The sequence below is a fragment of the Megalobrama amblycephala genome, linkage group LG7, assembly GCF_018812025.1.
Source record: "Megalobrama amblycephala isolate DHTTF-2021 linkage group LG7, ASM1881202v1, whole genome shotgun sequence".
In the NCBI taxonomy this organism is placed as follows: Eukaryota; Metazoa; Chordata; class Actinopteri; order Cypriniformes; family Xenocyprididae; genus Megalobrama; species Megalobrama amblycephala.
The window spans coordinates 7,770,194-7,793,745 of NC_063050.1; the positions used below are offsets into that span (position 1 = coordinate 7,770,194).

Below are 23,552 nucleotides of genomic sequence, written 5' to 3' on the forward strand. Positions count from 1 at the left end.
GGTCCTTAGACTGTTAAAAGTATATAGTGTGTTAGTTCCATACCAGGAAACTCTGTGTGCTGATTGTCCAACATGTCCCCCCTGAGTATATACAATTCAAAGTGCAAGTGCTAGTCCTGGAAGGGTAAGAGTACTTCACAATCTAGGCAGTAGAAGATCATCGGCCAGAATCCCGTTTAGATGTCAAGTCAAGTCACCTTTATTTATATAGTGCTTGTTACAATGCAGATTGTGTCAAAGCAGCTTTACATTGATAACTGGTACATCATTTTTGCTTTAATTTTAGTCAGTCCCATTCATTAAAGACAAACATACCTTTCTTAAGAGAAAGGTTTAAAACTCAAAGGTTTAAAACACAAATGTACTGTTATTTACAGAGCGGTAAAAACATGTCCCGTATGTGGCAGTGTCTCACTGTTATTATCATACCATGTAGTTATTCAGGCTATACTAATCTTAATGTGTGTTAAAAGATTATTGGATTCTCAGTCTACCAACAGAGGGTACTGAGACTTACAATCTGGTGCAAAACAAATTTCTGAAAGATTGGGCAATGTGATATTATTATGATTATGATTTCAACATGGCACCTCCCTACCATGAACAAAATGTTAATTCATGAAACTCTATAATGCATTAGTAAAGTTGTCCATTATAATCTATGAAGAGGCCTGGATTTGTGAAATTGTGAAAAGTGTAGAGTTCGTTTAATCAATTTAAGAGGTGCTTATGATTAAATTTACAGCTGATTTAATCCAGGCTCTCAGTGTAATTATATTTTTGCCCTTTGTTGTCTATTTTTTCATCCCATCAGCCACTTCATCAGGAAGCAGTTACTCTGTACTTTAGCATCCGCATTAACATATTATTAGATTTAATGTAGTGGAACTGAATTGGTGGAAAATTATTGAAATGGTTTACACACATCAAACTGTGGCTTTAACATCATTGCTGCTCTAAGTAGAAATGTATTCATTTTTATTTTGTCTTTATTCTTTCTTGTCTCATGATAGAAATGGTTTAAAACGAAATGCTACACTGGCTTATCTTAATCCTCTGGAAAGCATTAAACAACTTGCAGTGTTAAGTTCATTTCCAGTAGATTATGCCTTAAGCTACTGTAAGCTAAACTTACATGCCATGTTTCCTGGTTGTGCTATATTTATCATTCCACAGCCCAACTGCTTTAATCAATTGCCAGCTGCAGACTGTAGCCTGGTTGAGATAAACAAGCCTTGAGCTGTAAGCTGTATCCTTATCAGCTGCTGGTTAGCCTTAATCTACCTTTTGCACCAATATGTTGTTTCATTAAAAACATGGTGTTTATGACAGCCTGTCATTTTTATTTCCTGTCTCACTGCATACTAACCGTCCTGTCTCCAGTGAGCAGCTCACCCCTGGAGAAATGGGAGGAGGTGAGCCTTCACCCAGACAGTGCCTTGAATGGAGGGCGGAAGTGGAGATATGAGAGGAAGAGGTGCACATCCAACCATTCATCCTCTGAGCTTTTGTGGTACGGTCAGGTTTCCACCTCATCGTGATGTGGCGTGATGTGATATGTTTTCATATTTAGTGATTAATGTACAGTCACATGGTTCGCATGCACAACACATGCTCTTATGGAGCCAGTAAAGATTTATGCAACTTTATGCTGCTTTAATAGCATAAAACAAGTAGGAAGCAAAGGGATTTTTTTACATTTTATTCCCCAAAAGCCTTTAAAGGGTTAGTTCACCCAAAAATGAAAATTCTGTAATTAATTACTCACTCTCATGTCATTCCACACCCGTAAGACCTTCGTTCATCTTTGGAACACAAATTAAGATATTTTTGATAAAATCAGATGGCTCAGTGAGGCCTCCATTCCCAGCAAGTTAATTTAGACTTTCAAATGCCCAGAAAAGTACTAAAGATATATTTAAAACGGTTCATGTGGTTCAATCTTATTGTTATGAAGTGACGAGAATAATTTTTGTCCGCCAACAAACAAAATAACAACTTTATTCAACAATATCTAGGGAAGGGCGATTATAGTACACTGCTTCATGAAGCTTTGAAGCTTTACGAATCTTTTGTTTCGAATCAGTGGTTCGGAGCATGTATCAAACAATCTCTAACTGTGTCACGTGATTACAGTAAACTTTGGTAGTGCTCCGAACCACTGATTCGAAACAAAAGATTTGTAAATCTTTGAAGCTTCATGAAGCAGTGTTTTGAAATCGCCCTTCACTAAATATTGTTGAATAAAGTTGCTCTTTTGTTTTTTGGCACACAAAAAGTATTCTTGTCACTTCATAACATTAAGGTTGAGCCACTGTAGTCACATGAACTGTTTTAAACCATTTTACCATTTGAAAGTCTAAATTAACTTGCTGGGAGGCCTCACTGAGCAATCGGATTTTATCAAAAATATCTTAATTTGTGTCCCGAAGATGAATGAAGATCTTACGAGTGTGGAATGACATGAGGGTGAGTAATTAATGACAGAATTTTCATTTTTAGGTGAACTAACCCTTTAAATGTCAGTGTGTGGTCATCACACACAAACTAGACACAGGAGTATCCAAAATCAAACAGTGTTTATTAATAATCCAAACAAGAACACATAGGAGATCATAGGAGTAATACTGTATATCTGTCATAAACCATACAAAGTACTAATAATAACCAACAAGGGACTGAACTAAACTAATAAACAGGGCCAACAAGGGAACTACACTGCGTTCCAAATTATTATGCAAGAGACAAATCAGTAAGATTTCTGTACAATAAACATTCAGATTTTAGTTTTTCTAAGAAAATGTTTGTTCGTTTATTTATCCATGTCTTTTTAGATAACTGGTATCAATCTCAGACAAAATAATTTGCCAGGTCGATGGAAACCCTACTTACAGGTTGTTCCATATTATTAAGCAAGTCACAGTTCTCATGCAATATGGGGAGGAAGAAAGATCTTTCTGAAGATGAAAAGCATGAAATGGTGCAATGTTGTGCAAAAGGCATGAAAACAACTAATACTGTGTGAAACTGAATGGAGATTATCAAATTATCATAAGATTTGTGAGTGATTTAGAGCACAACAGAACTCGGTCAGATAAAGGCTTATTGAGGAAAGTTCCTGTCAAAAAAAATTAATTGTATTAAAAGGGCAGCTATAAAAAAGCCAGTGTTGAGCAGCAAACAGGTATTTGAAGCTGCTGGTGTCTCTGGAGTCTCAAGAAGCTCTCCATGCTGGCTGGCAGTTGTGCGTAAAGATGCATTTCATCCACCCTAAACCAAACCTCACAAAGAGAAACATTTACAGTGGGTTTAGAAATACATGAAGACTAATTTTTAAATAGTTTTATTCACTGACTAATGCCGTACTACAATGGATGGTCTAAATGGATGGATTTCTGGATGGTTGGTGAACGGCCACCACGTTCCAACAAGACTGCGACGTCAGCAAGGAGCTGGTGGGTGATGACTTGGGCTGGAATACTGGGATGTGAAATGGAGGGTATTAAAATGACTTTTGCAAGATATGTGGAGCTCATAACTGCCCATTTTCAGCTATGGTATAAAAAGGAGGATAGTGCATAGTACAATGCACTATTGTACAATGCACTATGCACTATCCCATGCTGTAAAAAAACACCACAGCAATAAAACTGTTTGAAAATGTATTTCTACACCCACTGTAAATATTTATCTTTGTTAGGTTTGGTTAGTGGTGTCTAAAATGCATCTTTACGCACAACTGCCAGCCTGCATGGTGAGGTTCTCAAGACTCCAGAGACACCAGCAGCTTCAAATACCTGTTTGCTGCTCAACACTGGCTTTTTTTATAGCTGCCCTTTTAATACAATACATTTTTTTTGATAGGAACTTTCATTAATAAGCCTTTATCTGACCAAGTTCTGCTGTGCTCTAAATCACTCACAAATCTTATGATAATTCCATAATCTCCATTCAGTTTCACACAATATTAGTTGTTTTCATGCCTTTTGCACAACATTGCACCATTTCATGCTTTTCATCTTCAGAAAGATCTTTCTTCCTCCCCATATTGCATGAGAACTGTGACTTGCTTAATAATGTGGAACAACCTCTAAGTAGGGTTCCCACAGATCTGGCAAATTATTTTGTCTGAGATTGATACCAGTTACCTAAAAAGACATGGATAAATAAACAAACAAACATTTTCTTAGAAAAACTAAAATCTGAATGTTTTATGTACTGAAATCTTACTGTTATGTCAATTGCATAATAATTTGGAACGCAGTGTAAACTAGACACAGGTGACAGCAATATGTAATGTTAGAAACCAGTGAGGACATAATCAGTAACCAAGGAAAACAACGCTGCGTCCGAAATTGAAAACTTCCTTTCCATATAGTAGGTGAAAAACAATACACCAATATAGTATGTCCAAATACATAGTATTCAAAAAACAATAAGTAAAAAGAACCTGGATGACCTAATACATCTGGTGAGATTCTGAAGTGTACATTCGATGGACACATTACTATCCCACGAGGTCATTTATGAATTGCAGTGAAGCAAACCAACTGACGTAGATAGGTCACGTGACAGCAACAACATGGTGGATGTAGTAGAATTTCATTTGTACTACCCATATTCATACTATATAGAACGCACATACCATTTTTAATGGTTGTAAAACTAAACAGATCGGGAAACAGAACAGAATGTCAAAATAAATGACAACAGAATTGAAGAGAAACCTGACATTAAATTAGTCAGGTTTAAATTAGTTTTACATTAAATTAGTTTTTGTATGACCCACTGTGTGTATGTTGCATTATTAGAAGAAATGTTTTTTTAATACATCACACCAGTATGAAAGTAAACACTTTAATGTTACATATTAAATATTTGCATATTTTATTATTTTTTGCCTCAAATAGACTCCTTTTTTGTTTTTGACACCCTGAGTTTAAGAGTTTAGGGGGTAAATACATCCATTCGTTAAAAGACAAATCGATACAATGCATTTTTAATAGCATCATCATTTATCACGGATGTATAATTTATTTTAGATTGATTAATTCAGTTACCTCTGTGCATTATTGACATAATTGCAAGCAATAATATCATTATTCACTGCATTTCATCCTTTTCAGGTCTGCAGATTTTAAAACAGATTTCTCTAATAGGCATAGCACTCTGGAACTCAGCATTAGCACGGAGTCAGACCCCGGGCCGGCCCCTCAGGTACACACTAATGATACTTTGATCTCATGTAAAAGACTACAGAAGCATTCTGTATTGATCACCATCTCCTCTCACACTCAGAAAATGGTTCCTATGTGCACTTAAAATAGTACAAACCCTTCTCACCTGGGCCTTCCTGGGACAGAATTGTTCCATTAGATTAAAAAAAAAAGTAAAACTGATGGTATTAAACTCCAAATAGAGGCACCTGAGGAAAGGCACATACATCTTTGCATATGACAGGCACAGAATGATACCATTAAAGGCCTTCCATGTTTCTAAGGTGCAGTTAATCGAAAAATTGACTCATTTGTTGTTTGAAGTACAGGATTTGTACCCTTATGTACCCATTTTCTGAATGTGCATCAGAAATATGTTTTTGTCAGATTTGTCTGCAATGATTTTCTCTGTAAGACAGGCTCTGATTATTTCTTATATATTAGTAAGGATTCAATTATAGGAATACTATACAGTAAACCTTTATGCCCGCAACTTTAATTCTGCCTATTGAAGCACTATACTGGGTACAGGGATAATAAACAGTGGCCCCAGAAAGTATTTAATAGGTATAATGACTAAATGTCACTGCAGTAGAAAACAAAATCTTGATGATATGCAGCACAAGGAAAACATTTCACAGAAATATTTGTTAGGCTCTACATGATTAAACAAAAGATATACCACTCAAAATTAAGACAGAGTATTTGGACACTATCTACTTGTCTAACAAAACTCCTGTTTGACACCACAAGCGTCAGATGGGCACCCTTTTTCGTTGCCCATGTTAACAAACGAGAGTGTTCACATCAGAAGCATGACACTGAAACATATACATGCAAACGTATCTTTGTATGTAATAGTTTTGCTGCCTTACATTCAACTCTGACCATAGCCAAAAACTTCTGACCAATAGATTATATAAATGTCACAAATTGGCTTCAAACTTCAAAGCTGCGTGTTTTGCAGAAAATTGGTAGACAGAAAAGTAGCGTGTTGAATTTGCATTTTACTTCGACCTGAGGCTTACTCATTTCACTTTTGGTGTGAAAGAGCCTTTACATTTGCCAAAAATAGAACTTTTGTTATAAAAAAAATAAAGTAGCAAGCCCAGCCCAGGTTAAAGGGTTAGCTCACCCCAAAATGAAAATTCTGTCATTAATTACTCACCCTCATATTGTTCCAAACCTGTAAGACTTTTGTTCATCTTCAGAACACAGATGAAGATCTTTTTGATGACAGAATGCTGTCAGATTTCCTTCCATTGACTGCCTTGGCAACTACCGCTTTGGCGCCTCAAAAACTTCATAAAGAGATCTTCCGGAAGCTCAAATGCACTGCGTAACACATGAGAATGAACCTCAATGATTACACAGCACATTTGAGTTTCCGGACGAGGTTTGCTCTTGTGTGTTATTCACGTGTTTATTCAGTGTTTATATGCAAGTAAAAGCCTAAATTAAATCTGTGCGTCATAACAAGCGATCGATTCTCTTCAGAAAATTTGACTAAACCGCTCGATTCATATGGATTCGTTTTCCGTTCTCTTTGAAGTTTTTGAAGCGTCAAAGTGGTCGTTGCAAAGGCAGTCTATGGAAGGAAATCTGACATCATTCTGTCATCAAAAATATCATAATTTGTCTTCCGAAGAAGAACGAAAGTCTTAAGGGTGTGGAATGACATGAGGGTGAGTAATTAATGACAGAATTTTCATTTTGGGGTGAACTAAACCTTTAAAAAGTTATGCATAAGTAATGCATTACTTTCTATAAAAAGTAACTAAGTAACTTAATTAGTTACTTTTTTAGGGAGTAATGCAATGTTGCAACCCTGCATAGTAGTATTGGTTAGCATTGTTATTTACCATTAATTACTGTTTAATGCTAAATAAAGGGGTGGGGGGTGGGGCTAAAAGTAACTACAACCCATGTGATTAGTCTGGTACGACTCCTGTGTCAATTTAAGAGGAATTGTCTTCATATACTGTACAGGCTCTAAATATCACATTGAATCCAGATGATTAAATTTAATTCCCAGTATGCTGATTTTGTTAGTTATATAGACATATTAGTTCGGAGAAAAGGTCTAGCATTATTTGTTTGCAGATGCCCCTTGGTTTGATAGTTTATCATCCCATATATTTTTTAGTGTGGCTTAAGTGTCCAAATACATTTTGGTACCACTGTATACTAAAAAATTAATATTGGCCATAACTTTAAGATTGCTTATTCAGCATGATCTGAGGACAAAGACGGTGGTAGTGAGTGACTGCTGGTTGACCTTGTCTGCATGTGTGTATAACCATCTGTGTGCACAGCGGCAGAGGCCCCAGCTGGGCGGTTCTTTACTGGGGAGACAACACTCATTAGAGGAGGAGTTTGTTCGAGCCAAGGCTGCTGTGGAGGTGAGACCGAGCCCCTTGAACACACACACACACACACACACACACACACACACACACACACACACACACACACACACACACACACACACCTACACACACACACACACACACACACACACACACACACACACACACACACACACACACACACACACACACACACACACACACACACACACACACACACACACACACACACACACACACACACACAAACACAAACACATACACATACACATACACATACACATACACACACACACACACACACACATAAAAACACAGCTGTATTCATTTGAAAAGTTTGGAGAAAGTCTTCTCTGCTGCCACAGTAATCTTCATACCTCAGGGCTTATTCACAATGTATCTGGCCACCTGGGAAGTGCAATTTCTTGCATTCTGTAAGGTCAGTCTCACCCTGTAAGTTAAGACTGCATAATTGGTGTATTTTTAGCTGAAGAGTGCAGCATCAACACAAATGACATCTCAGCTTTGTGATGATGTCAGCTCTTACCTCTCTAGTCTCCCATTCTGAGATGCTTATTGGGCAGTAATATTCATAAGACATCCATTTTAAAGTGATGTGCTCAGTAAAGAAACCAGTAAAAGGCCGCTGTAGCTATATTTACAGTTTTTTTCGATTGCTAAACGACAGTGAGCACAACTGGAGCTACATGTGCAAAACTCTAACTACAGTCTGCACTACCAACAGTCACCTGAGCTAAACAGTTAACACATGACTCAAAACAGGCTCAGTGCAGCCAAACACTATGCACAACCCTCACTGTGATAACACACACTGTCACTCAGAACACACTGAGAGTAAAAACACTAGCATCAAACTCCAACACAGAAAATACAATCTTTTCATCTTTATAGTTTGAACAATTTCAGTGACTTCATACAAAGTAATATTTTCTTCAAAGAAAAGAGTGACATTCTTTCACATGATTTATTTAAATTTTTAGAACATAACAGTTCTTTAAGGTAAATGAAAATTAGCAGTTTGGTTCAATAGTCTGTAGTAATTTACGGAATTACAGTAATGAGAAAAAAAGGTAGAAACTAAAAGTACATACTGTAATTCAAACAAATAATTGAGGGACTAATCCTGCAAAATTGCAATCAGCAGTGTTTGAAAGGCACAAGGCTGAAATCTATTGTGTTTTGAATGTGTGGTTCACAGTTTTGACAGCAGAGTGTTAGCATTTGAACAAAGTGCTGTAAATCCACAGTGTTGTGCAGGTTGTGGTTAAAGTCATGGGATAAGTGTGTAGAGTTTTGAAAACTGTGTTCAAGCAATGAAAAACGAACTAGAGTTTGGTCCACATGAACTGCTGCTGTGCAGACTGTACTTAGAGTTTTGCACATGTGACTCTAGTTGTGCCCACTATCGTTTAGCAATCGAAAAAAACTGTAACAGTGCCACTAAGATCCAGTCAATATGGTGATGCAAACTCTCTGAAGTTTTCTGTACTTCCCTTGCATGAAACTACTGTAACTTTTGTAGCACACTCTAATGCATCAGCTTTAATTTAGTAAGGTTAAATATTAGAAGCAAAGTTCTGTTGTGAAGCATATTTTATTACAGTTTTTTTCGATTGCTAAATGACAGTGAGCACAACTGGAGCTACATGTGCAAAACTCTAACTACAGTATGCACTACCAACAGTCACCTGAGCTAAACAGTTAACACATGGCTCAAAACAGGCTCAGTGCAGCCAAACACTATGCACAACCCTCACTGAGATAACACACACTGTCACTCAGAACACACTGAGAGTAAAAACACTAGCATCAAACACTAACACAGAAAATACAAACTTTTCATCTTTACATTTTGAACAATTTCAGTGACTTCATACAAAGTAATGTTTTCTTCAAAGAAAAGAGTGACATTCTTTCAGTGTGTTAGCATTTGAACAAAGTGCTCTAAATCCACAGTGTTGTGCAGGTTGTGGTTAAAGTCATGGGATAAGTGTGTAGAGTTTTGAAAACGTCTCGGTTACAAAGGTAACCCTCGTTCCCTGAAGGAGGGAACGGAGACGTACGTCGGATGACCGACGAATAGGAATCTCGCTAGAGAGGCCAATCTACTTCGAGTGTAACTAAACGAGCCAATGCACATTGGCATGCAATCATATGCATCAGCTGCTCGCCTCGCAGCGCGGGTATATAATGAGCAGCAGGTGCGTTGCATCTTCAGGTTTTCGCTGAGGAGCCGAACCCAGCAGGTGGCAGCATCAGCAGGACAGCGCCTGTGGCGACGGGACGTACGTCTCCGTTCCCTCCTTCAGGGAACGAGGGTTACCTTTGTAACTGAGACGTTCCCATTCAGTCGGTCACTTCGACGTACGTCGGATGACCGACGAATAGGAATCCCTACCAAAGCGCCACAGGAGGTGCCCTCTTCCAGTGCTCTGTTGTGAGCCACCTGAACCCCCTTGCCTAAGGACGGTGGGACCGGGCTCACACAGAGAGGGTCGATCACTGTTGTTCCCAAAACCCACTCAGTGAGACTATAGATACCACTGGGAGCGTAACCTTACGTCAGATAAGGAACGCTGCGGAAGCCATATCCTTCCCCGAAGGAGTTATATGGATAAGTACATATGGACTAACCTTGTAGGTTGTACAACATATGGAAGAACTGGGGTGACTCCAACTTGGTGGGTTCTCCCAGAGGGAAAGACACGGGCTTCGATTAGGAGCAACCGTGGAAGCCGCATATGGGATCCCCGTAGGGTCACACATATGGAACCCAGCCTAAATCCGGTTCTCAAGGATTCAACGGAGTAAGGCCTGGCGACCGACGCTCCGCCACGTCGGCTGCCGAAGGGATGTCGGAGGACTCGACAGGGTCTGCCTTGTAGGGACTCTCTGGAGAAAAGAAGCGCATGTCGCGCAGCAAGCGGACACTAGGCCGGGGCCTCTCCGTGCCTCTGACCTGAGGCGAGAACACGGGAGGAGACCGGCTCCACACGAAGGCTATAGTACCTAGCGAACGTGTTAGGTGTCGCCCAGCCCGCAGCTCTACAAATGTCTGTCAGCGAGGCGCCACGAGCCAGCGCCCAGGAGGATGCTACACCTCTCGTGGAGTGAGCATGCAACCTGAGCGGGCAGGGCACGCCCTGAGCTTGATAAGCCAGGGCGATGGCATCCACTATCCAGTGGGCCATCCTCTGCTTGGAGACAGCCTTTCCCTTCTGCTGGCCTCCGTAACAGACAAAGAGCTGGTCTGAGGTCCTGAAGCTTCGAGTTCTGTCTATGTACCGTCGCAAAGCGCGGACTGGACAGAGCAAAGCCAGGGCTGGGTCTGCCTCCTCCGAGGGCAGCGCTTGCAGGCTCACCACCTGGTCCCTGAAGGGAGTGGTGGGAACCTTGGGCACGTAGCCAGGCCGGGGTCTCAGTACCACGTGGCTGTCGCCCGGCCCGAACTCCAGGCACGATTCGTCGACCGAAAATGACTGCAGGTCCCCTACCCTCTTGATGGAGGCCAATGCAACCAGCAGCAAAGTCTTCATAGACAGAATCTTTAAGTCTGCTGATTGCAAAGGCTCAAAGGGAGCAATCTGGAGTGCTCTTAGCACCAGAGCGAGGTCCCAAGAGGGTATGGAGGGAGGTCGAGGAGGATTTAACCGTCTCGCCCCCCTAAGGAACCTGATGACCAGGTCGTGCTGACCAACAGATTTGCCATCTATGTGGTCGTGGTAAGCGGAGATAGCAGCAGTCTGGACTTTGAGGGTGGAGGGGGACAGCCTACGCTCCAACCCTTGCTGCAAGAAGGAAAGCACGACTCCGATCGAGCATCTTCGGGGGTCTTCTCGGCGAGAAGAGCACCACTCGACGAACAGGTTCCACTTCGAGGCGTAAGCACGTCTTGTAGACGGTGCACGTGCCGAAGTGATGGTGTTAAGTACCTCAGGGGGTAAGTCACCTAGAACCTCCGCGTCCCGTCCAGGGGCCAGACATGGAGTTTCCAGAGGTCTGGACGCGGGTGCCAGAGAGTGCCCCGTCTCTGAGAAAGAAGGTCCTTCCTCAGAGGGATGGGCCAGGGAGGGGCTGTCGCGAGGAGAGAGAGTTCTGGGAACCAGGTCCGGTTGGGCCAGTAGGGCGCAACTAGCAAGACCTGCTCCTCGTCCTCCCTGACTTTGCACAGTGTCTGTGCAAGTAGGCTCACTGGGGGAAACGCATATTTGCGCAGGCCCCGGGGCCAGCTGTGTGCCAGTGCGTCTGTCCCGAGTGTTCCCTCGGTCAGAGAGTAAAACAACTGGCAGTGGGAGGTCTCTAGAGAGGCATACAGGTCTACCTGAGCCTCTCCGAACTCTTTCCAGATCAGCTGAACCACCTGGGGGTGGAGTCGCCACTCTCCTGGCAGCGCAGCTCGTGACAGCTCGTCGGCCACACGGTTGAGCACACCGGGAACATGAATGGCGCGAAGCGACCTCAGATGCTTCTGACTCCAGAGGAGGAGATGGCGGGCGAGTTGCGACATGCGACGGGAGCGTAGACCACCTTGATGGTTGATGTACGCAACGGTCGCAGTGTTGTCCGTACGGACCAGTACATGCTTGCCCCGTAGCAGGCCTTTGAGGCGGCCCAGAGCAAGACGTACTGCCAGCAACTCGAGGCAGTTGATGTGCCAATGCAGATGGGGTCCCGTCCAAACCCCTGACACTGCATGCCCGTTGTACGTGGCACCCCAGCCGGTGGCCGAAGCATCTGTGAATACCACAGCATGCCGGGACACTTGTTCTAGGGGCACTCCTGCCCGAAGAAACAAAGGGTCCGACCACGGGCTGAAGGCTTGGCGGCACTCCTGAGTGATTGGCACCCGGAACGTGCCGTGTAGCCACGCCCATCTCGGGACTCGGCCGTGAAGCCAGTGCTGAAGCGGTCTCATATGAAGCAGACCGAGCGGTGTTACAGCCGCTGCGGCCGCCATATGCCCCAGGAGCCTCTGAAAAAATTTCAGTGGGACCGCTGTCCTGCCGTTGAAAGTATTCAGGCAGTTCAACACCGACCGAGCACGTTCCTCTGTGAGGCGTGCTATCTGTTCGACCGAATCCAACTCCATACCGAGAAAAGAGATCCTCTGCACTGGGGCGAGTTTGCTCTTTTCCCAGTTGACCTGAAGCCCCAACTGGCTGAGGTGACTGAGCACCAAGTCCCTGTGTTCGCACAACTGATCCCGAGACTGTGCTAGGATAAGCCAGTCGTCTAGATAGTTGAGGATGCGAACACCCTGTTCTCTCATGGGAACAAGGGCTCCCTCCACGACTTTCGTGAAGACGCGGGGAGACAGGGCGAGCCCGAAGGGTAGGACCCTGTACTGGTATGCTCGACCTTCGAACGCGAACCTCAGGAATGGCCTGTGTCGCGGAAGAATCGAAACATGAAAGTACGCGTCCTTCAGGTCGATCGCTGCAAACCAATCTCGGGGACGGATGCATTCGAAAATGCGTTTCTGCATGAGCATTTTGAACGGTAGCTTGTGGTGGCTCCGATTCAAAAGACGCAGGTCCAAGATCGGTCGTAACCCGCCGCTTTTCTTGGGTACAATGAAGTAGGGACTGTAGAACCCTGACCTCATATCGGCTGGAGGGACCGGCTCGATCGCGTCCTTCGCCAGTAGGACTGCGATCTCCGCACGCAGGACAGGGGCATCGGCAGCTTTCACTGTAGTGAAGAGGATGCCCCTGAACTTGGGGGGGCGCCGGGCGAACTGAATCGCATAGCCGAGCCTGATGGTCCGAAGGAGCCAGCGAGACGGACTGGGGAGCGCTAGCCAGGCTCCCAGAGACCGAGCAAGCGGCACCAAGGGGACCACCGGCGTACCCGCCGCGGGGCAGCGAGGTGGAACGCAGGGACGCGGCCCGGGGGGCTCTCTGTATGAGGCGGCCCGAAGCGGGGTCACAGTGTGCTGTGCAACACTTACCTGCTTCCACAGGTGGACAGAGGGAGCAGTCGAGGTTTTGTCTGCCTGCTGCTCGCTGCTGTCCGCTGGCGACAGAAGAGGTGGATGAGAGTGGTGAGGTTCTTGCCCTCCCACTGCCCTCCGAGCCCTCTTCGGACCCGGAGATAGAGGAAACTGCTCTTTTATTGAAAATTTGGGTACCGCTGGTCGTTGGGCCAGCGGCGGAACAAAAAGGGGAAACAAAAGATTCTCCACCCGGCCCTCCTCCGGGGGAAGGAGCGGTGCGGTCACCACCTCCTGAAGAGCAGTCCCATCCATCTCCGGGTCGCCCGTCCTAGGGCCGCTTGGACTTGGCCTTGCCACCCTTCTTTTTAGGGGGTGGCGGGACGGGCTGGGCACCCCGCCCGCGACCGGCTCCACGACGCCGCTTGGATGGAGGCTGCTGCTGCGGCGTGGGAGCGGGGGCGGCCGCAGGGGGGCGCCCTCGGCGACGGGCAGACTGAGGTGCCGCCGGCGGTGGGGGTGCAGCAGCTGACCGCCTCGGCAGGATGTGACTAATGGCCTCAGACTGCTTTTGTACAGCCGAGAACTGTTGGGCAAAGTTCTCGACCGCGTCGCGAAGAGGCCGGTCTGGGACACGGGGGAATTAAGAAACCTGACCTTGTCGGTATCCCTCATGTCCGCGAGACACAGCCAGAGATGGCGTTCCTGGACCACCATGGTGGACATCGCACGACCCACTGACCGCGCCGTAACCTTCGTCGCACGAAGCGCGAGGTCCGTCGCGGTACGAAGTTCTTGTAGAACTTGCGGATCATGACCACCCTCGTGTAGGTCCTTCAGTGCCTTGGCCTGATGGACCTGCAACAACGCCATAGCGTGTAAGGCAGAAGCGGCTTCCCCACAGGCCTGATAAGCCTTGCCGGTAAGATCCGACGAGTGCTTACAGGCCCGGGAAGGGAGAGACGGCTCCCCCCGCCAGGTGGAGTTAGGGCACAGTTGCATAGCAACGGCCCGTTCCACAGGGGGTATGCGCGCATAACCCTTCGCCGCTCCGCCATCAAGGGTGGTGAGGGAGGAGGACCCACCGACACGGTTTCGGGCAGTAAAAGGTGCCGTCCATGTGCCAGTGAGTTCTTCATGCACCTCCGGGAAGAAAGGCACTGGGGTGGGGGACTGAGAACCAGCCCTTGCCACCCCGAGAAACCAATCGTCCAACCGCGAGGGCTCGGGACACGGTGGAGGATTCCACACGAGCCCGACCCTGTTGGCGGCCCGGGAAAGCATAGCCATCATTTCCGGGTCTGAATCGGGCACAGATGTCACTCCCGAAGGAGGCAGCTGCGCCGAATCGTCATCCCCGAAAGTATCAGGCTCACCCTCCGATGCGGCGATCGACATCTGGTCGTCATGGGGAGCTCCGAAGGATACGGATGGTACACACCTCTGGGGTGGTCCACCGCGTTCCCCCGGCAGCTCTACTGGCTGCGGAGTGCACGAGGGATGAGGGTTCCTAGGGGGTTGGTTCCCCGAAGGAAGCGCGCTCACCATGATCCTCAAGTCACCAGTCCCAGCGCCCGAAGCAACCCTCTGAGGAGGATTGGAACGAGGCGCCGGGACCGGGACTCCACCCCTTTGCAGGAAGTGGAGTCTCGACCGCAACTCCGCGACGGTCATCATCCCACAATGGGTGCATGACTCGTCCACAAACGCCGCCTCAGCGTGCCTTAAGCCCAAGCACGTGATACAGCGCTGGTGACCATCCCGAGGCGCCAGGTAACGACCGCATCCAGAAACACACAAGTAGAACGACATCTTTAAAAAGACGCGAACTACTCGTGTAAGCTCTTTCAGGAACTGCTCTTTCAAGTGCCGAAGCACGCAGGGGAAAGCCGCTGCAGCACAGACAGGGAAATGTGCAGCCTGTCGTGTGCACTCTCTTTGGAGATGCCGCTCTTACCAGCCGTGAAAACAGCTTTTCAGCGCTCCTTAAAGCGCACCGTACCAGCCGTAAGAACGGCTTTCACAGCTGACACACAGCTTTCTTTGCTCAGTGGGCAAAAAAAGAAAATAAACAAAAGGAGAGAATCGGCCCCGCTGCTGTGCTGTTCCACCTGCACCAGACGAGAGAGCAGTAGAGAGAGCTGGCTCGTTCCTTTCACACTCGCTCGTAGATACTACCATGTGTAGTTCGGCTCCGAAGCGAAAAGCTGAAGATGCAACGCACCTGCTGCTCATTATATACCCGCGCTGCGAGGCGAGCAGCTGATGCATATGATTGCATGCCAATGTGCATTGGCTCGTTTAGTTACACTCGAAGTAGATTGGCCTCTCTAGCGAGATTCCTATTCGTCGGTCATCCGACGTACGTCGAAGTGACCGACTGAATGGGAACTGTGTTCAAGCAATGAAAAACAAACTAGAGTTTGGTCCACATTAACTGCTGCTGTGCAGACTGTAGTTAGAGTTTTGCACATGTGACTCCAGTTGTGCCCACTGTCGTTTAGCAATCGAAAAAACTGTATTATTTCTTAGAAAAAACTGATTTTAGCAAAACTGCTTCACTGCTTATTAATTTTAGAAAAACTTGACAGATATTTATTTAAGATAATATTGGCAACAAAAAAAATGGCTATAACCCAGAAATGGTACAAGGAAGACCCACCTTCAAATAGAAGAGTACTTTCAAATAATAACAGAGAAATTGAAAATTCACAAATATATTTAGGCTGCAGAAGCAAACCTTTGAGAACAAATGGAGAAAATGCTCAGCTATCCCCTCTGCAAATTAGATGATTGTATTTGAAAGCATATGAGTGTAGACTGATGTAATGTACTTTTGAACTGACTGAAGGATTATATGTAATGTATGGCAGCTTTTTTTGTTTGTTTTTTGTTTCTTGTGTATGTTGTTCCTCTGTTCTTTACAAAAACAATAAGTATAAAATAAGTATAAAAAAAACGTTGTTATATTTTTTTATATCGGAGTGCTCCCACAAGCGCTTTCAAAATCAAAGTCACGTTTAAACATAAAACAGGAAATTATATCATATTGAGGATGGATGCGTATCAAGGTCAGTAAGTCTCTTAATATATCAGATAATTTGACCTTTTTTTTGACTCCCCCAAAAATTATATTTATAAATTAATTCACATTATAAAATGGTTAGTTCCTGTCCTTGATTCTGATTGGTCAATAGCTGTGTTTTATTCACGATAAAACACCGCTATGACCGCTTCACTCGACAGTTCTGTGCATCACTAAACAACACCCTTAGCAACCACTCTTAGCAACGTAAACTGTATGTTCTCAATTGATATTGTTCATTGAAGCTTACTGTATTATGTAGAAGAGTATTGTGAGAAAGAGATCGAGTGAGTGAGTTTATTACCTGCATTCAGATTTAGCATTTTCCTTCAGGTCAGTCATATGTTCATAATAAAAAATCTGTTTAAATGTCCAATGTATTATCCTGTTCTTTTAACAGTTAAGGGGTTTTCCCGTGACTGACAGTGCTAATCAAAGCATTTGTCAGTTGCGTCTTGTTCCGTGTTCACAACAATTCAGTCTTTTCAATGTAAAAGTCATCGCTACTGACTGACACACTCATAAAGACAGTCTTTGCCACCATCAAATGGCATAATAATGTAACTTCTGTTGCTGTTCACGGTCAGGGACTATTTTTTTCCGGCGGAGGGAAGGCTTTAGTGAAAGTTTACTTTATGAAAGTTGCATTGATACATATTTTTGGCTTTAATATTTGTATTGTGTGGTAACCGTTGTAACGATGTAGCGGTTCGTACAGTTATTAATCAATTTATGGATGAAATATGAATATAATAATTCATAAGGTTATGAATAAATTATGATTCATATATCGACCCAACGAGGAATTAAACATATATTGTGAATCAATTACAACGAATTATAATCAATTACATATATGTTTAGTTCTGGTTTAATAATGATTTAGAGAAACTGTTCGTTTGTCCAGCAAACTAAGTCCCTCACAGAATATTATAAACGGAGTTATTCTCTGGCCATGAAAATAACTTGCTATTAGCATAAAGCGATCGAAAAACGTTAAAGTGACTTGGTCTTCAGTTGAAAGAACGAACAGAACAATCGAGCATGAATTAAGTGTTTAATATATGCAGCTATGACTGAGATTATACGTCTAAAATATATACAGAAGGTATACACATATATATATACACAAGAGTGAAAATTAAGAAAAGACAGGGAAAGAAAGATGATCAAAGAATGGCAAATTACCCAGTTAAACCCTTTTGAGAGAGCCAGCACAGAAATCAGTTTAGACAAATTTCAGATAAATGATAATACTTGCTTATTGGTTCAAGTCCGTGAGTAGCAGTTTCAATGCGCTTGGCTTGGTTGGTCTTTTCCGAGAGGGTTTCTCCGGCAGGGTTTTTCAAACGAGGTTTAAACTGAAGAGTAACTTAGCCGAAGAGAGAGAGAGTCTAAGGAAGTGGTCCTCCCGAGCTGCGCGCATGGTTGGGAAGCGCGGTCACCTGAGGCGTCCGGAGAGACGTGCACGAGACGATAGGGAGAACAACGGAGAAGGTGTGTGTCATTGTTTTTATGGAAACCCAAGCTAACACACCTCCTGAATTGTAGCGGCCAATAGAGGCGCAGCACTATTTGGCGGGCAAAGTTCCTTGGTTTGGTCTCCTAGATGAATTTGCATACTTAATGGCTATCAGATCGGATTTCGAGATGTAGTACGTTCTTCACAGGATCATTAAACACATAGAAAAATGCATTTGTCCGTTTTGTGACATGTCTCAATGAATAGCTCAAGTCCGGAGCTTTAAAACGAGATCAAACTCGATAGGTCGGAAAGGCATAGGAAAGAAGTTATGGTTTACAGACAGAATTCCACTATTACCATGCACACTAGCACAAATACACTCCTTTAAACACTAGGAAACATGCATACGCTTCAAAATACAGGATGGGTATATGTTGGCATAATTTGTATTTTACATATACAGTCAAAAATGTATGTTTGTGAGTTTCTGTATGTGTCTGTGTGTGTGTTTTCGTGTGTGCCTGTGGGTGTGGGTGTTGGAATGTGGATCTGGTCAGTCTCTGGGGGGGGGGGGGGGGTGTGCTCCTTTTGAAGTCACCAAAGTGAGGAAGTTGGACTTTTCTGTTTACTGTCGCAGGCCCACAAACCTGCCGAAAGTCACAGCCGTCCGGCGCCGATTTAGTGATTTATAAACAAAGTTCACCAGGTTAAAAGCGTTCTGAAAACTCCAAAGTTTATTGACTCTGAACGGATCCAACCAGGCGTTACACCGTTTTATGAAAGCAATATGGTACTCGAGGCTAATGCTGTGTCACATGCTGTCATGGCTGAAGGGTCCGCTTCGCGTCGTTCTTAACAATGCCCTTTAGCCTTGACTTATTCATGATACAGCACAGCCTCTCTTACCTTATTGCTTACATATTTTGAAAGAAATATAGAAAAATAATTTTTTTGAAAATAATAATTAAGATGTTTACATACACTCACAAGAAATTTATAAGGAACAAAATACTATTTATAATATTTTTCCTTTGTTACACTATGCACGTGACATTTTTAGAGTAACTATATTTAAAAAAAAAATTGTTGAAAAGTTTTTCAAGACCAAACATGAAACCAAAACTAATACAAAGAGAACATTTCTAAGAACTTGGCACATTTTTTTAAATTAGATTTTCCTTATCCTTTATCAAGGAATATATCAAGGAGTTATTGATTAATTGCTACAAGAGCCAGTGCATATTTTAAACTGAAGCAGAGATTAAATACATTTAATTGTAAACCTAGTTTGGAGGTTGTCTGTGCCAGTGGGTGATTATTTGAGTACAGATGAATAATTCTGGAGATCCCTTGCGGTGTTGCATCTGCATGGCACCTCTTCGTCATGACGACAGAACTGCTTGAAAGAAAATGCAGACAATCTAGGAAGATTGATCATCCATATTCTATTAGGCCATTTATTTATATGAATTATCCCAGTGTGTCAATCATGCAAAAGATGAATGGAAAAGATTAATTTGTATGTGACTATTGCAGGATGGCTTGCAGGATTTTCTGTGATTAATTGGCCCATCCAGCGGGTACCTTCATCACAGATGCGGCACTCTCTCCTCATTTCCCCTTAATGCAAACACTCAGTGAATCAACTCTAGGAGGACAGTTGAAGCCTAAGCAATTGTTTGTGTGTTGCAAGATTAATTTAAGCTGCCAAGAAAAATAAAAACACCAAGATATTCCAGTCAGTGGTGCTTTAAGAACTGGGTTATTCAAGCTGTGCTCTTAAGGGAGTCAAAGCAAGCAAACAAAGAATGCTACAGTAGATGGACCACAGACTAGCAAATCCTGAACAAATGCACAGATGAATTAATGAAAGTCCTTTAGAACAGTGGCATGTGTGTGAATAGAGTTCACAGGGTCAGTTGCTGTGTTTGCCTGATCAAATAAGTCCCAGGAAGATTTGAGTGAAGAAAGTTGATTGCACTCATTCATGGAGGTGATGCTGATTTTTGCTTTGTCATGATTAGAAGCACTTGAGGAAACATAAATGGGCTAGGACTGTGAAAGTGACTGTGTATGTGCACAAGAATATTCCAATATTATTCATAATGTGATCATATCCGAATATTTATGTTGTAATAACATGTCAATCTGTAAACTGTGATTAAACTTGACATTCAGGTTTCTAGAAATCGGAATAAAACAGGTTGGCATATGCCAGAATTCTGTCATGTAAACACCTTATTCTGAATTATGCATGTGAATATTCCTTTATACTGCATCCGTGCAAGTCCAAAGTAAAGTAATTCTTAGTGCTATGTGATACTGACAGTCAAGGAATAGAGGAAACAATTTTTGGAGTATTTTGGAACATTGTAAGAATCTCTTGAGGGTTCAACACTTTCACTTCCAGTAGAGAATAAGAGAGAGAGAGAGAGAGAGAGAGAGAGAGAGAGAAATAAATAAATAAATGTTTAATGGTTTCCAAAAACCATAAAATGTTCAATACATCACAACTATTTAACATTGATAATAATAAGAAGGGCCTGGTTCCAGAATGAAATCACTGAGGCTGCTTCTGAAATTAGTGAGGGTCCTCATGCTCTACTAAATTTCAGATGTAATGTGTAAGCAACGGCTCCTAAGCACCACCATAACAAGAATAGTAATGTAAAGAAATTTCCAAGATTACAAGTTTTACAAGTCATTACTTTTGCAAATGAATCATGCATTTATACGTGGGTGTCACTTCCGAAACTTTGAAGCGTGTACAGGACCTTTGGTCCTCTTAGCAGCATGAAAAACAAAACTTTTAATCAGATTCTCAATGCATTGTATATAGCCTAGAAAGCACACAAAGAATGCTTTATAATCACCAAAAAGCTGTCACTCATCTCAGTTCATCCCGATCTCACAAAATTGCGTTAGAATCAATAAAGCTGTCTACACTGCACAATGAATATCTTATTTACATAATGTCTACACATTGTTATAATGAGAGGATACACAAGCATGCAGAGCTTAGCACTGAACAAAAACTCTGGGGTTTTGAGCAGAGAGTGGATTCTGACTTACTTAAACACATCTGATTGGTCATTGCGTTCAAGAGATAAACGGACATAAAGTGGCATGAAAAAGTATGTGAACCCCTTGCAGAATCTGTGAAAATGAGAATTATTTTAATAAAATAAGAGGGATAATAAAAAATGCATGTTATTTTTTGTTTAGTACTGTCCTGAGTAAGATATTTTACATAAAAGATGTTTGCATTTAGTTCACAAGACAAAACAATAGCTGAATTTATTAAAATAACCCCATTCATAAGTATGTGAACCATTGATTCTGAGCTTTGTTCTTCAGAAAATTCCTCCAGGTCCTGCAGATTCATAAGTTTTCAAGCATTTTTGCATATTTGAACCCTTTCCAGCAGTGGCTGTATGATTTTGAGATTCATCTTTTCACACTGAGGACAATTGAGGGACTCAAACTCAACTATTAAAAAAGGTTCAAACGTTCACTGATGCTCCAGAAGGAAACACGATGCATTAAGAGCCGAGGGGTGAAAACTTTTGAATTCAAATATCAAGGTAAATTGTACTTAATTTTTCTGCCGGGAAACATGCAAGTATCTTCTGTTGGTTCCGAAGGGCAGTACTAAATGAAAAACAATGATATTTAAACAAAATAAGAAAAATTGTGACATCTTCATCCTGTTCAAAAGTTTTCACACCCCGACTCTTACAGTTTTTTTCAATTGCTAACATACTTTTGTCCATTCTGTAGTCACATTTTCAAAACTCTAAACACATTTTGCAGAACATCCGTCTGTTGTGGCCATACCATTAACACAATTCATGTCGTTTTCACACGAAATGCAGTCAATTAACACATTTCTTAAATGCTTAAATTTTATTTTCATGTAAGCTTACCTCATACCAAAATTATGGATCTTTCATGCTTAAACACAGCAAGTCAGAAATGAAGACCCAATGTTCCATACTTTTGCAACAACAGCAGCTCAAAAGTATTGAAAAAATATATAAAACAAATACTGAAACAATTGATAAGCATTTTTAATTAGCAGATCACTGAAATATTGAGAAATAGCAGATTCCAATCTCAGTTGGAGGCATAGTCAGGTGTTCAATTTCTTTCCATTACATGGACACACAGTAAAATAAGACTCTTTGAATCGGATTTGTTCAGTGGATGAAGAACAACACAGAGGAGCAGAGAGAAAATAATATCTGGGTGAGGGAGAGGAACAGATGAAGGAGGAGAGGAGAAGTTAGATCAGGACAAGGGAGAAGAAGAGGTAGAGGAGAGGAGGAAGAATGTGTGCTGGACTGTGCATCTCTGTTTTTTCACCTATGAAAGCTTATTTCTGCCATGAATAGAAAATAAAAAAGGTAATTATGTCTTTTTATCTCACAATTCTGACTTTTTAAACTCAATTCCTATAGTTTATATATCACAATTCTGAGGAAAAAAAGTCAGAATTGTGAGATGTAAACTCACAATTACAAAATAATAAATAAATAGAATTGTGAGATAAAACGTCACAATTACGTTTTATACTTTTTTTATTCTGTGGTGGAAAAAAAGCTTCAACAGTAACCAAAGACCATGTATGTTGGATTTGTTGTTGATCAATGGGAGCAATTTCATGTTTTCGTTTCAGTAAAAGCTTTGTGTAAAGCTTTTACTACAACGATTCCACTACCACTATTCCATATATGCAGAATGTGTGGTCTGCATAGGGCACTAGCTACCAAGGGGACACCATCCCACCCTCTATGGGGGCAACATCAACACCACACACCCAACCCCAGAAAGAGATTTCAACCAAGGGGCCAACTGAAGTCCTGCATAGGGGACTTATCTGACCAGTAGTTGCCCTGAGCAATTCTGTTACTTTCTTCTTCTCCTCCTTTTCTACTGCACATTCTATAAAATAATGACTCACTTCTGTTGCCAAGAATGCACACATTCAACACTCAACCAAACATATAGAATGGCTTACATGCATTATACTATTACTGCAATAAAAGGAAACTGAATTATAAAAACGATGGATTTCATATTTTCTCCAGTTACAACCGAAACATGACAAGTAAATGCAGTTTTCATAATGTCATCAACTGTTAGTATTTTGACAGTCATTGCGCTTTGATTGACTATATGTTCATGTTGGATAGAAAACTGTTAGTGTTTGACAGAACGACTCGATTTTGAATCAGGTTTGCTGTGTTTTGATAGAGTTAGTTTTTAGCATTTTGAAATGTAGAGTTTGTGTTTATATAACAACATATGGTTTTGGGCAGAAAATTAACTATTTGGCTAATTGTGTGATGTAGGTGTGTTGCTGTGTTAAGAGTTTAGAAAAAGTACTTTAAGTATTGCTAAACGCTTGTTAGCAATTGAAAAAAACTGTAATACTTCGTGTTTCCTTCTGGAGCATCACTGA

At 42.5% G+C, this 23,552-nt stretch overlaps 1 protein-coding gene across 5 annotated transcripts in view; it reads left to right on the forward strand.

Moving 5' to 3' along the window:
- pex5lb (peroxisomal biogenesis factor 5-like b) overlaps positions 1-23,552 on the forward strand; it is an 85,186-nt gene that overhangs the window by 30,026 nt on the left and 31,608 nt on the right. For 4 of the 5 annotated variants that reach the window (XM_048195803.1, XM_048195801.1, XM_048195799.1 and 1 more), the window contains 3 exons: positions 1,384-1,513; positions 5,127-5,217; positions 7,532-7,618. In XM_048195803.1, coding sequence (XP_048051760.1) covers positions 1,384-1,513; positions 5,127-5,217; positions 7,532-7,618 — 308 coding nt within the window. The remainder of the gene's footprint in view (positions 1-1,383; positions 1,514-5,126; positions 5,218-7,531; positions 7,619-23,552) is intronic. The other variant, XM_048195800.1, reaches the window with a different exon arrangement.